Source organism: Triturus cristatus, chromosome 1_2 (genome assembly GCF_964204655.1).
Source record: "Triturus cristatus chromosome 1_2, aTriCri1.1, whole genome shotgun sequence".
In the NCBI taxonomy this organism is placed as follows: Eukaryota; Metazoa; Chordata; class Amphibia; order Caudata; family Salamandridae; genus Triturus; species Triturus cristatus.
Window position 1 is genome coordinate 468,342,489 of NC_140580.1, and position 15,378 is coordinate 468,357,866.

General features: G+C 42.1%; 1 protein-coding gene across 1 annotated transcript in view; it reads left to right on the forward strand.

The window, feature by feature from the left end:
- CFAP46 (cilia and flagella associated protein 46) overlaps positions 1-15,378 on the forward strand; it is a 1,240,276-nt gene that overhangs the window by 904,606 nt on the left and 320,292 nt on the right. The window contains exons 46-47 of the mRNA XM_085606190.1: positions 4,675-4,845; positions 12,131-12,228. Coding sequence (XP_085462316.1) covers positions 4,675-4,845; positions 12,131-12,228 — 269 coding nt within the window. The remainder of the gene's footprint in view (positions 1-4,674; positions 4,846-12,130; positions 12,229-15,378) is intronic.

Below are 15,378 nucleotides of genomic sequence, written 5' to 3' on the forward strand. Positions count from 1 at the left end.
CAGAGATGACTTGCTTCATCTGAACCATGGCTGAGTTCTACATCGCAACACACCCTCTGCATATAGTTTCCTGCATATTTAGTGGTTAGCTTTGTCTCCTTGCCATCTTCCTCTTTTAGAAGTTTTATAAACATACAAGATGTATTCTACGATAGATCAGTATTATAACAGATTATAATAGATCAGTATTATAACAGTATTACAACAGATGTATTTTCGAATTGGTGCTATAATAATACTTGATCCTCTTCATGCAGGCAGTTAACATTTTACAATTTGCTGTTTCTGGATGGAAACGCCCTTTGAATTTGTGAAAATAAAGTCTATTTAGCAGCTTGTTTAGTGTGCATTTTTTACATCCAAACAAGTTTGTTTGTTTTGTTTAGCAGCTGTTGCTCAGTTTTTGAAGGATCTTTATAATAGGTTTCCTTTGTTGCCTCTTTATGTAATTTGTTTGGTTCTCATGTTTCTCATGGGGACCTCCTTTCGAGGTCTTGCATTTTTGTCACTGTAAGTTACCTTCTTTGAATCCCCAACGTCAGCTAGGTGTTGGAGTGAGCTTCAACTCTTTCTGCATCACCTCCATTCATGTTCTCTAAAGACAAGGTGATGCTGAAGATTTTCCCCTCAAAGATAGCCTTTGAGGTACATTATTCCCAAGTAAATTCTCTATCAGCTTTCTTTCCTAATTGCCACCCCAACCCTTCAAAAACTGCCACTCGAGACTCTATCCTACATATCTATCTCCTCTTACCTTGAGGTATGAAATTAAACCCAGAATTGCAGTAAGTGTTGTTTGCAAGCTGCTGTCCTTGATGCTGAGAACTACTGCTGTTTCCTCAGACCTGGTATGCTGCTGCCCCATTGTCATTACTACTGGGAGCACAAATGACTCGACCATGACCGGGTGAACCTAACAAATAGCAGTAGATAAAATGTGGTTGTCCATCCTGAGCTGTAGGTCATATCCATGGATCCATGCTATCTTGAAAGAGTGGAGAATGTATGAGAAAGTGTTATGAGGACATTACAATTAAATAAATTATCAACTTTATTTTGTGGTGTAGCCAGACTAAATGTAAAATGTAAATGTAAATGTTGTAGACTTGTAAAGCGCACAGCTGCCCCAGCAACAGGGCATCCCGGCGCTGTAGACCGCTGGGGAACCCGAGCCGTGTATATTAAAAGGTATATTGGCACTTTACAACAACACAGGCTTTTCAACTTAGTAACTAGTAATAGTGAGAGAAGGACACCCAGGGAGCAGGATCCAAAGAACTAATCCCAATAACTTGCTAAGCAGACCAAAAAGTTACTGAATTGCTCTAATTGAGGGATACACACTCACATTTGTTTTGTGCATTCGTCTATTAGAAGTCAATAAATTAAGAACGTGTTTGCTAACAAGATAGATGTGTGAGGTATCCTTGCAAATCTACTAACGAGACCACCTTCCAAAATGTTGGCCTGAAAATGTTGTGCTAAAATATATGTTGCCAAGCCAGTCTTGAATGTTTTGATATCTTGTGTGTATATGTGTTATGAACTTGAACATTCCAGTGGGATCAGAAATGTGCTGAAAAGAGTACATTCTCCTTTTCTGATATCGTTGGATACATTAGTAACTGACAGGCTGTAATCCATTCCTCAAAAGCCTGGTTCAGCTCCTTCATTAATTATTTTGGAGTGTTTTTCATTGTATGCTGTTGCTTGGATGAGGGGTCCACCCGATCTATTCCATTTTGAGGATGGTTAAATTTTCCCATTCATGCCTCCAAGACGTTTTGGTGATGGAGCTCAAGTAGCCCTTTTGGTAAATTACAACGTAATCCAACGTATCCAAGTAAACAAACGTTTACTTGGATAACACAACAACATTTTAATTGCTGTTTTATTTATTTATTTGTTTACTAGGAAGTCTTCGCTGTTTGAATGCATTAGCTTGATGTAAAAACAGGAGGTATTCGGTTACTGTTCTTGGTTGTTTGTGTTTTTTTAACTTGACGGTCATGATAACATGTTGTTGTATTCAAGATGGCCACCTAGGAGAAGCACCTTCATCCAGCTCCTCCCAGTTGCCAATTTCATCAAAGGTTTATTACTGCGCATCTTGAATCACTCCAAGTCAGCTAAGAAGATTCAGCTAAATAATCTTCCTCAGTTGAAGAAAAAGGAAACCTCTTAGGAAAGGTAACTGGCCGGGTGCCCATTCTCTCACTAGGCCCCATCATCACCTAAATGACCACCTTCCTCTAGCATCACTGGGAGCTGGGCCTAGTACCAAATAATGGTGCACGGCACTTGCTTCAGAGCAACAGATCTCAACTGCTTTCTGCACGGCAGGCCTGGCAGTTCTCTATCCTAGATGATGGCGACCATTCCACTGTACTGTGGAATGGTTGCTATAACCAGCTGAGAGACATGGTGACATTTGCTTCACTGTGGCTCTCCCTTGGGACAGGATGCCAAGACTCCATTCGAGCACCCATAACCACCGGTCCTTTCGCTCATGCATCTGATCAGTGTTACGGGGCAACTCGCACCAGGAGCATGCTTCCCAGTTCCCCTCCAGTGGACCACAGCTGTGACAGCTGTGCCCCCTCACAAAATAAGGGCCATAGTCATCATGATTAACAATTCTATCAATTGCAGGATCACTTCAACACAAGCACCTGATACATTCAAATGCCGAAAGGCTGCCATCATTTTCTAACAAGATACAACCCAATACAAACATACACTTTACCACCCACCAAAAACGCTACATTCATCCAACATTTACACAAATGTATAAATGAAAGTCTCATATTCTTGCTCAACAATATACTTCTAGGCCGTCTCAACATAGACTGGGCAATGCTAACAAACAACACTTCCTAACACAAAATAACATAACCTCATTGTCCAACTTCTTACCCTTCGCTGAGAACAAAAAACCTGAACTCCTATTTAACAACTTTACCTTGTCTGCACCTTCCTTCCCTATAACAGAATGGTCTGACCTCCAACTTATATCGTTTCATATTCAAAACAGCTTAAATCCTCAAACAGTGAGGTCATAGAAAATCAGAGGATTACCCTGCTAACTGAGAAAACATACCCCCTCTCTGCTCTCCAAGAGCATATAGCTTCTAAGCTCGAACATCTGAATGCCCAGAAGAACATCGATGATGCCACTATTGATTGAGAAAAACACAATTGCTACTTAGGATAAACTTTTCCCGCAGCAACTTAGAATTTCTGTTAGAAGACCCACCCAAACATGTTTTTATGAATCCCTAGCACATAACAAGAAATAGATGCAGGAAACGCAAATTGAAAAGTGAAACAGTGCTATCTACTACAAAGTCAAAAATATAACAAGATAATACAAAACTGTCCCATCCACTGCTAAATCAACCTAATTCAGGAGCAGAAAAGGTCCCTTTCCAATGCCATACTGTCACTATTCAGGCCCTTCAAACAACCATGAGCCTCAACCAAAGAACTCTTAACCATGCCCAAGATGGTAAAACACAAAACATTCCTCATTTTTTCCTCAGAGAAAATGAAACCGATAAGAAAATACTTAGACATGAAATTTCCTCCATCCATTTATTCTCCTCGAAAATTCCTGCATACTTGGAACTCCTGCTCACCCATCACCATACCGAATCTGCATCCATGAAAGAACCTACATCTGGCAAACTATTTTCACAACACCATACCAGCCAAAATAATCAAGGCAAACTTCCACGTCTTCCAAGACACATGGTGCATTTTATCAATAGCTTCCTCTACCAAGGTATCTTCCCAACTACATTGAAGACCAGTCAAACCACCCCATAATATAAAATACCAAATTCCACCTTACCCAAGCTTCAAATGCTCAACAGATATCCAATCTGCCATTGCTAGGTAAAGCCACAGAAAATACAGTGGCTAACCAACTAAATATTCGAATCTCCAAAAAATGCCTCCTAGCAAACTATCAGTAGGAATTTATACTGTGCTTCCAGCATCAGAACTGCAATGTAAAAATATAGGAAACCATATTCAACATCTTGGACAAAGGTGAGTCATGCCTGTTAGACTTGTCTGACGCCTTTGACACAGTTGATCATTGAAGACTACAGCAGACTCTTGGTCATGGCATGGGCGTTCACTACAAGGCTCTAACTTTGTTCAAATCCTTCCTGGCCAACATATCTTTGCTGGTGAACATCAAGACCAATCCACCACTATTTCCAAAATGCTCTGGAGAGTCCCACAACTTTCTGGGTAACTCCCATTCAATGTGTGTGTGGGAACAGATCCCCTCCAAACTTGAAGATGTAAGGTAAGGTGCTCCTCCATGGGGAAAATGTTTTATCCCCGTAGAGCAATGGAGGAAAAAAAATGAAAAGAAGATATGTGCATTTTCACTTCCGACCAGGCTCAATTGCCAGAGTGTGTAATTGTATGGTATCTGGAATTACACATTGGTGAAATGAGGGATATGACAGTATCAGTAGTTTGATTGGAAATATTTATGACTTCCAAAAAGTACTAAGTCTACACTCTGTTGTAGGAATACTGTTACTACGTTTTCATGAATTGCCCTCAATTTCTTCCTCATTTTTTTCGCTGTTTTGTCTTCATCAATAAACCCATAGCTACAAAAATGTTAAATAACCTAACACTCACTTTTTTCAGAGTTGTCGTGCATCCATTATGATGGAAGAAATGCTGCTTACAGCCACATCTAACACAAGCAGTTCACAGCTAGCGGCTTTATTGCACCTTCAGCATCATTTGAAAGAACAAGGAGACACCACAAGCAGCCTTTTCAAAAGTGTGGAGGAGGGACTAATGACCACCTCAAAGGTATTTAGTTCACTTCAATGTTATACATTGCAGTAGACACTTACAGACTGACTGATACAAGTGGCTGTGTTAAATTAATGAGTTCTGATAATGATAGCACCTCTTGCTTTGCCACGGTGCTTTCAGACCTGATCCACGAGAGCCTGAGCCACACCAGCGTTTCAAGATGGTTTCTGACTATTGAAAGGATTCTCATTTAGATTTATTGAATGTACATATTTCTAATGAATTCCTGCACAGTCTTTATCTTTGAAATAGCGAACCTGGGAGCCTTTTATTTTATTGGGGTGGCACTTATGTCCCTGATGTCCCAGTGGTATTGCACATCATCTCTAGATGCACCTTTACTGATGACATAAATTGCACTGCCACGCCCAAACCGCTGTAGTTCCCTTTTCCACTCACAAGCACTGGGACTCCGGAGTAAACTTGAAGCTGTGTCCAACAGTTGAAAGGTCACATAAGTTTGATTTTTATTTACCATTTTCTTGTCATTTGTAGCTTCTTTGTTGTGAAAATGGCTTGCTGTTTTAAAGAGTTGAAACAGGCTTAAAAATGTGATTCCTAGTCTAATGACCTCTTTCTAAGGTTTCTGGATTTTGGGCACAATAAATAAATACCATGCTTGTTTGGTATGACCTTAAAAGTCAGGAAGGTGCTCTATAACAAGTGAGTTAAAGCTGTAAGTCAAGTGTGCCAACAAAGAGCCATGACACTCATTAAGGTGAGCACTAGGTTTTTCAGTCGGCTCGAGAGACTGAAAACTCATTCTTTAGCGAGACTAGTCCGAAAGTAACAGAAGTCAAAGAAGTCTAGGTCCTGCTCTTAGAGGCACATAGTCAATCTTTGGGAAGCACATTAAGAGAAGTAGCCTTTCCTGCGTCATGGTATAGAGAATAAATGAGTTCTGGGGTCATTCACTGACGACATTCAAAGTCTACTAAGCATTGCAATGATGGGTGCCCATGTCACCATCTATGTCACGCAAAATGGTTCATTTTCCAATACAGATTTGAATTACTTTTGGCGACAGTAAAGAGTAACGGCTGCACCCCTGCTGCCACCACAGTCCTTTGAAATGCAGGACAGACAAAAGTTGACAAGCTCATGTAGAGCCTGTCTCACCCAGAGCATCTTAAGATTGCTTTGCCCTGGTCAAGATATAATTTGGGGGGCATGTTTGCCACAACTGAAGAAAAGTAGGAGCTTTCTGGCATAGATACCCCCACTTTTGCCTGGTGTCAGTGTGTTTTTGACTGTAGTTCACTGGGATCCTGCTAATCCGGACCCCAGTGACTGTTCTCTCTCTTCTAAATTTGCTGGCAAGTACTTTGTACACCCTACAATTAGCATACTGGGATACCATTGTAAGCTCCTAGTATATGTTACTGTGCTACACAGGGCATTGGTACACCAGGGGCCTCCCATGGGCTGAGGCATGTATTATGCCACCCATGGGAGACCATGCAAACTGTGTCTGCAGAGCTGCCATTGCACCCAGTGTGACAGGGTGCATGCAACCTTCACTTTAGATATGTTTCCTTTATATCCCGGTCACTGCACTTAAAACACATATGTCACCCCTAAGGTAGGCCCTTCAGTCCACGAGCAGGGTGCACGGTTCTCAGTGTGTGGGTACTCGGACTCCATTCTCTGGGCTTTGTAAGTGCGGGCTGCCATCTTAAGGTATGTAATGGACAGTGGAATGTCAAGATGTCCTGCTACATAATGGCTACCCCGATCCTAGTCATGTTTGATATCAAACATGTTTGAACCAGGCAACAACATTGATTCCAGTGTTAGTTGTATGATACCATGTACTGGGGGGGCTCCATAGAGGGCCACCAGTACCTACCTGTGTAGCATTTCAGGGTCTGCCTGCCTGCCAGCCCGCGCTGCTGTCAGCTTCAGACACTGTTCTGCCCCCTGCTGATGAGCCTAACTCGGGCAGGGGAATCTGTACAAAGGTTTTCCTGCTTCAGCGAGGTGTGATCCGCTAGATCCTGGGCCTTTGGCTGGCATCAGAGAGTACTTCTCCTGAAGAAAAGGTAAGTTTTGGGCTCCTCGCAACCACAAAGTGACCTCTTAGTGCCAAGAATCAATGACAGCCAACACAAGGCTCCAGCTCAACCTTCTCTTTGTGCTACAACAGCGATTGTTCGCAATTCCCGACCTTCTCCTTGTGCTGACAACCTCCTTGCATCCCCCAATGAACAGGAGATCCTCACGTGGAGTTGAGTAGGTACCTCTTCAGCAGGAGAAACCTGGTCTCTGTATGCGAACTGCGCTCCACCTCTGACGGCCAGAACTTGACTTTTCCCTGGTCCGGCACAACCAGATAACCTCAAGTGGGGCATTGTGCTTTTTGGCTCCGTTTTGCCCGAAAACTTTAAAAACTTGTAACACTTATTCTACTAATTGGATTTTTGTCATTTTGGTGTAAATTTATTTAGTACATTTTAATCTATTATTCTAAATTGATTTTAGATTTTCACTTTATTGCTGTTTGAATGATCCGTAAATATGTTACGCATTGCCTCTAAGTTAAACCTGACTGCGTTTGTGGCAAACTATTGGATATTTAAGCACAGGTTTATTTAGTGACAATTGTGGTTCACCCTGACAAGCATTGAGCTTGTTTTTGGAGTGGCGACTCTGACCCTCTCAACTAATAACCTAATTTCACACACTATTTTACACATCGCCATACTAACTAGCATTCTACATAGAAGCTGAGCAGGCTTGCTGGCTGCTGGTTAGAGTATTTGCAGTGTGCATGCACTGTAGAAACTGGGCAGATGGTACTACTGCTAGGATTGACAAAAGTACCGCCTGCTGGGCAGATGTAGAGGTTGCTACTAGTGGTGCTGCTGAGAATTGTGTGGGTGCCCCTTTTGCAGCTAATGAAATGACTAGAGTTGGCAGATTGTGCTTTTTGTGAAGTAGCTGACCTCTGGGCAAAATGTGAACAGTCTATGGATGGAGTACTCTCTATTTCACAACTGGTAGGGTTGCTGCACAAGTGGTTCTTACTGCTGGGCATCAGGTAAGGATGCTAGGCAGGGGATTCTTCCTACTGCACGTCTTTTGAGGGTGCTGGGTAGGGATGCTTGCTGTTGGACAGCTGGTAAGAATGGTTATCAATGGGTGCTCATTTCTGCATAGTTGATGTGGGTGCTGAATAGGGGCTGCTTCCTGATATGTAGGTGGAGTGGATGCTGGGTTGTAGTGCTTCCTTTTGGACAGCAGATGAGGTTTCACTTTTTGGTTGTTTTCTCCTGAGTAACTGGTGAAAGTTTGTCTTGCAAGTAACTTTTTTATTTCACAAGATGCTGGGGCTGGCCCGGGTTCCTGTTGTCGCCCTGGGTGGCAGGGGTCCTCCTTTGACTAGATTGCTTCTAGCTGATATGGAGACCGTGAAGCCCCCTTTCATGCATAGCACCCTCACCTGCTGTCTTTTTCTTATTAGAGCGCCTCAGCCTACCCCAAGCTCAAGAGTGAGGAGTCCACTCTCTGAGGCTCCCAATTGGTGGAGAGGCCATCCAGAAATTGGACCCTGTGGAGGAAAAGAGAATGACTGTGGTGGAAAATGCATGGTAGTCACAGAAGCTGAAGTGAGGGAGCACCAGAAAGGTTCTGGACCGGGCATGGGTGAAGGGGCAAAGCTGCTTCGTGTGTACCTTTCATCACTGTAGTCTCTCTCTTTTGACATTATCTACCATCTCATGATTTGTGAAGATTTGAAATCGTTATAAAGCTCTTTCACTCTGCCATTTCTGATTAATTATTCTAATTACAAATTCCTCACCTGTAGAGTAAACCCAAGTGTCAGATTGGATTCAAAACCTTCAAAGCTCTCACATCGCCTGTAGAGGGTCCTGGCTTTGTATGGACGCCAGAAGTGGTGTCAGATGATATCACTGTACCCATATGCACCCACCCTGGCACAACATCGGTTCTCTTTTTTCTGCATCTTCGACGTGGATCCGGAGTTTTCACTGCAGAGTTTCTGAATTTACTGCACACAAATATTTAACTAGTGCAGTACGATGTCTCCATCCAAGCATTCAGAGTTTAAGCCCTGCGGAGACTGTGAGGGACATATTTCGATCACTGACCTACTTTGGGATATCTATACGATATCTGTCTGAATCCAACAAACATCCTATATGTGTAAGAGTTATGTTTTGAAGATCTCCCTTTTGGGATGATAGGACACAGTTCCAATTTATAAAGGTTTATTGAAGATAGGTATAACGACCCCAGTAGCCAACCTCTCAGCTCCACATCCAAGCTCTTCTGATGGTCTCCACAATATGGATTCCAACAGTACAACTAAGTTGTTAGGAGCTGAAGAAAGCCACTAGGGAAAACAAATCTTAAATGAAAACATAACACTCCCTTTCTGCACTGTGCTATTTTTTGTTTGTGGGTCTCTTGCAGGCTCTTTGTAGAAGGCATCCTGGCTTTTTAGGTTAGGTGAGACATTTTCTTTCATATGTGCACTGACCTTTGTCTGATATTATGCTTCGAAGTAAACAGATTCCTACTAGGTGGTTTGCGATCACTGGGGGTTGCCCACGTATAGAAGGTTAGGTGCAAGGAACAATTGGATATTGGATACAATTAAAATAAATCACAGAAATGAACAGAAAAAACAAAGATTAAGGAGAAGTTATGGTTTTAGTGTGTTATAAGAGCTTAACACAGATTTTTTTTTTAAACTGAAGTTCACTGAAATAAATCACTGTCAAACTGCAATTGTGGATTCAAAGCAATTCCTGAAACCACTGAAATTTGCCAGGTATGTTTCAGAAAAACTAACCATAACTCATGCCCCCATCATCCACTGCTTATGACCTTGCTTATCATAGCGCTCAAGGCATGTTAAATGACATAATTGATGACAGCTCAAATTACATCATTGGTGACAGCATCCAGATGTACCAATACTCTGGCTGTGGCTCTTATGCAGCGTGGGTTAGTCACAGGACCAGACACAGTGCTAAGCCATCTGTAAGCTACCAACTGTCATAGACTGTGTGCAACTAGGGTTGGTGAGCTCTACAAATATTTCAGAATATATCTGCACTTAGGAAAGCATATTTTGTTTTGTAAATTTGAAGTGTGATGGAAACAAAGATTTCTATTAAGCTCAAAAACGCATCAAAACACTGCTTGGTGATGCACAAATGAAAAATATTCAATGAAACCTGATCTCCACACATTATCATATGTACGCTATGTAGTTTTTAGCAGTAAATCTGCATGCCTATAAAAATGTTGTGGCCATTTCAGTGGAAAATGTGCTATCTGCAAATGAGGTTGTGTTGCCACACCATGCTTTTGTAATCTATTTGTGAAAGTGTGCTCTAATAATATGCAACACCAGCTATGTATTACACCCTTACCACTCTTGAATATGTTTGCTGCACTTGTTCTTTGAGTGCCACTTGGATCTTTCACAATCCCTATAACTTCATGAATGTAAAATTGATATCAGCACACCCACTCTGAAAATTGTTCCAGCACCATTGCCTATGGTCGTGACATATTTTAACATTAAACCAATCTAATACCCTACCAGTGTTCTTTGCCCACCCTCAACCCTTGCAAGAAGAGGAGAGGCTCCATCGGCTCGACCCCAAAGGGCCTTTAAAATTTTAGATTAATTGTACCAAGGAACACCGTGTGGACTATCAGCTTTTTGTGGGGTTTCCTGGTGTAAAAAAGGGAAGGTTATGCAGAAGAGGACCTTGTCGAGGTGGATACCCTACTGCATTATGATCTCCTACACACTGCCCAAGAAGCAGCCCTCGGAAGGTATGAGATCCCATTCCACAAGGACTGAGCTTGATACTTCTGCGTTGGTACACACAGGTTCCGCACATCAGTCAGGCTGCTATGTAGATGTCCGTGTCAACTTTCACAAAGCACTGCTGCCTTGATCATTAGGTCAAGCAAAAAGGGCGTGTTGCCCATTCGATCCTGCAAGTTTTTTTGATCTGAACCCACCCAATAGACCTCTACCTGGGGAAGTACTGCTTTGGCATCTATTCTAGGGTGAGAAATCTGTAGTTAAAAGTATCTATCAGAAGAATGAGGTACTTACTGAACTCCCACCTCCCCATTCTGTGGAGAGTCATCTTTTTAACCTCTGAAAACCATCCCAAGATAGAGATCAGCACACAACCACCACCAATTGTTCAGGATCTGAAAATAAACTGGTGTCCACTTGCGGGAGTTGCACATATACGTGGCTTCACTCCATCTCTTCCGGGCAGCACAGAGTCATTGCGGAGTCGCACAGTGCCCCTTATAGGCACACAGGAGCATTGCTACAAAACAATTCTGGCGACTGGAACTGTTCTAAGGTGAGGAATCTGTGGTAGATTGATATAAATAGCGTTACTGATGGTAAGTAGCATCGTCGCTTTATCTTTAGCCTGTTTCCACTATTGCAATGCTTCTGCATCACACCTCTCCATCAGGGCCAGACTGGCCGTAGCGGGCACAGGGCAATTCCCCGGTGCGCCGTACGGGTAGGGGCCGGTTTTGGGCCCCTGGGGGGCCGTTTTTTGTTACAGGGCCGTTTTTGCAGCATACCTACAAAATCGGCCCTGTAACAAAATCGCCCGAAAACAGGCCCTGGCAAAGAGCTCGGCGGCACCCCCAAGCGCCGGGGGGCCGGCCGAGCACTTTGACAGGGCCGGTTTTGGTTCCCAGTCCGGCCTTGCTCTCCACAGTGAAAATGCTTGCTGGGCTGTCGTGCCTACTGCACAATAATGAATCATTTCCCTTACCCTAACCGTGTGTGACCACTTATGTATTCAGGCACAGTAATTAATGCTCCCTCATTTCACTTTATAGTTGTCTCATTAGAGAACCCGGGACGCAGTCTAGTAATCTTCGCATTGTTCATCACCCCGGTCCTTCATAAACATAAAACTGTTTGATTGATGTTTCTAGTACATTTTCAGGGCATTTCCTTATTGCACCTGCGCTGTGGAGTGCTTATATTGTTTTGACACCGGTGTACACGTGCCTTGCAAAACTCTATAATCAATAAACAGACGTGATTTTGTTTCCCTGCAAAATTTAAAAGTAAAAAAAAAGAATCTTGAGAAGACTACCTTGAAAGAAAAAGGTTATTAATTGCAAAACTTGAATTTCTGTAAAAAAATGATCCCGTTTACTTAAGTTGTACATTTGTTACACATTTATTGTTGAGAACGTATTTTTAATCTATGAACGATTGACGCAAAACTAACTCTTCTTTTTATAGGCGTGGGAAAATCTTATTATTCAGCCACAGCATCTCAACATACTGAATGAAGTGCCACCAAACTTTAATATAATTATCATACAGCACTCGGAAGACAGGTATTTTATAGCTTGTCTTAAAGAATGCACATTGATGTTTGCAGACACTGAGCAACCATTAGCAATGAATTATATCCTTGCACTGTTTTCTGCTGACATAGTTACTAGATATCCACTGTGCTGTATACCATCCTCGAAGAAGCTTCCAGAAGGACAGGAGTTCAGGTCGGTCAATACCCACATCAGAGTTGTTAACATAAAAGCACATACCCTTGACCTAGTTAAAGCCAGATTCTGCTGCTTCCTTTTTAGAGGTTCTTCATTGATGTACATCTTCAGAAGGTGCTAGAAACTTGTTTTCTTGTGCTGGATGTTCATATCGTTTATATGAGGCAAGGATATGTCTCACCAAGGAATATTCTAATAATTGTAAGGATCACTGCCATCAGTCTTTCCTTCGACCATCCTGTACATCCAGATGATTGACATGGAATAAGCATTATTCATTATTTTTAAGATAACCTCAACAGCTGCCACAAGTTGTGTATCCTACCTCTCACAACACATCATAAGAACATTCTCCAACAGCATCCCACCATTTACCTAATCCATACCACCGTCTGCATACACAGTCAATGTTGTGGTTAGTTCCTTTCTGTTCTCGAAGTGCCTTTGTTTAGAAAAAAGAGAACCTTCACCCAGTCCTTCTCAGTGAGTGTACCCAGATTTTGGACTTCTCTCCCACTTGCCATGAGAACTATGCCATCCCATCAGGAGTGCGAGGGAGGAAAATCCATTGCTAGACCATTTCCCAGCGAGATTTCTCAACGTCTGCGGTCACAGGGTGTCGCTCCCGCTCACGTTTAGAAATCTTCAGTTCGCGTTGAGGAAGCTGCCGCTCAAGTAGAACTTTTACTTGAGCGGCGGAAACAAGCAGCGCCCTCTTGCACTGTGCAAGATGCCGTTCGCGCTGATAAATAAAGCGCAGGACAAACACCCGGCACTAAAGATCAGCGCAAGTTAACCCACTCCACCGCTCATGGAACTTGGCAGAGTTTTTTGTCACCACAAACTCCGCCCAGCTTAGTTTTAACACTTTTGTCCCCTCTCTACTGATGTCAGTTGTTTGTTCATGGTGCAGATTGAGGTCAAGCTCCTCTTGCAGACCTCTGCATCTGGCGCCACTTCATTCACCTTCCTACAGATACCCTCCTGTATCATGGGCTTTCTGCATGTGATTGTCATCACCACAGGTTTGATATTTTAAATTTCAACTTGCTCTGTTTTCCTGAAATGTTGTAGCAAATATCGGTTTAACTATGCTAGGTAGTTTGATCATGGAAGGTTTTGTTGCCTTACGGCCTCAGTGCCCAGTCAACAGTATTTTTAACTGGTGGCTATAAAGCTGGTCTCTCTGGACCCGGGGGAGCAGTAATTTGCCAGTGGGTGTAGCACTGAATTAATCTACTAGGTGTCCTAGATAGATAATTCCTATTATTTAAACACTGTGGTTTCACCATACTGAAGTATTAACGTGGACCTCACGTTTTTACCACTCGTATCGCAAGAAAGTGCAGTTTTGCCTATTCGGAAAAATATAGAAAAGTTAATACCTGTAGCATTATTGCTGACCAATTTTCTGGAGGGCAGATATTGCAGTTACTAGGAATATGAGCACTTCATTAAGTATTTTCTGTTGCTCCCAGTGTGAATTTAGGGGTGTACTTAATTGCAGATTGGCACACACCCTCTGGTCACTTTCCTTGCTTGGAAACCACATTTACAATTCAAGCTCTGTTTACTGTGATAGTATGATTCTTCAGTGGCATCATTTCACCAAGTCAGGCATCAGAAGTTGTATCACGTGCCTTTGGCCTTATGATGACATCACAGGAAGTTATGTCACAAATCCATCTTGATGCCTTCAAAGAAAGTGGCATTGTGAAGCTTATGACCCTGATGAAATCACAGGAAGGGCTTAAGCATTCTTCAGTTAATGTAAAACTAATTAGTATCCTAAAAGCCGCACCAAAGCAGATACTGGCAGGCTTAGAATCTAAAAGGAGTCATATAGTGTCCACAGTTGCAAATCTTAGTGGCCTCTAATTGACACCTGTACCTTTGGTTACCAGCCCACAAAGTGCCTTCTCATCAGTTTCTTCCTGGTTCTTGTAGGAGGTTATTCCTTCCCATGATAACAAAGATTCATAGGATTAATCATTGGAAGACGGATGCCCTCATTGTGAGTTTGCCACCACCGGATAAATTAATTATCGCACCTGATAAAAGCAGAATCAGAGTATTAAAGTATTTCTCGGGTGCAATAATTTTCGCATATCTCTGGCTTTCAGGGAATAACGTGGATTTTGGAGATTATTGCATCAAAAGCAGTGTGTTGTGGTACTTACCTGGAATTTCCCCCCGATAAATATCGGCAGGTTTTACCATCTGATTTTTATCACAAAACTCACAGTTCTGTTATGTGCGTTAACATGAGTCATTGCACGTATCTGAATTTATCAGCCCATTTGTAATCAGGTTCAGGGCTTTTGAGTCTCAAGAGCCCAGTAGATCTCGAAAAACCAAATGTAAGCCACCCAACCCCTAGATGACATCCATGTTAAACCACATGAATTCCTCTCCAGCTTTGTATTTCTCCGTATGTGGAGGAATACATTGCAATAAGCAGCAAAGAAGTGGAACAAATTAAATGCATAATTTTAGCGTTGCCTTTATGTTTAACCTGTTATATCAAACTGCTAGATGCTTCAGTAAATGAGAGTCTCATACCTGATATAACATATTGTTGACTTATGCAAAAGATCAAATCTGCAGGTTATCAGGATCTGAAAGGTGGTTTATCCACAATTCTTTTAAAGGGCTTCTGTTTTCAAAGTATTCACTTTTTAACACCGCAAAATATGTTGCAAATCGGTTAGCATATTTCTTCATCTCCAAAATGGAAATCTGATCTCTGGGTAGTGGCATGCTCAAAATTTGTTTTTTAAAAACAAATTCTCTGGTGACAAAAATGCCTTTGTTTTTGGAAAAAACTAAATAAAAAATAGTAATTGAAAAATCAAACAGTGACAGAATAAATCCAATCAGGATGCAGCAAAAAAATCCCCCAATGTGCAGGGGAACAAAACAGCCATTTCCGGGAATTGTGACCCTAATCTGCAGGCTTTTCCCTCAACTCAAAAAAAATTC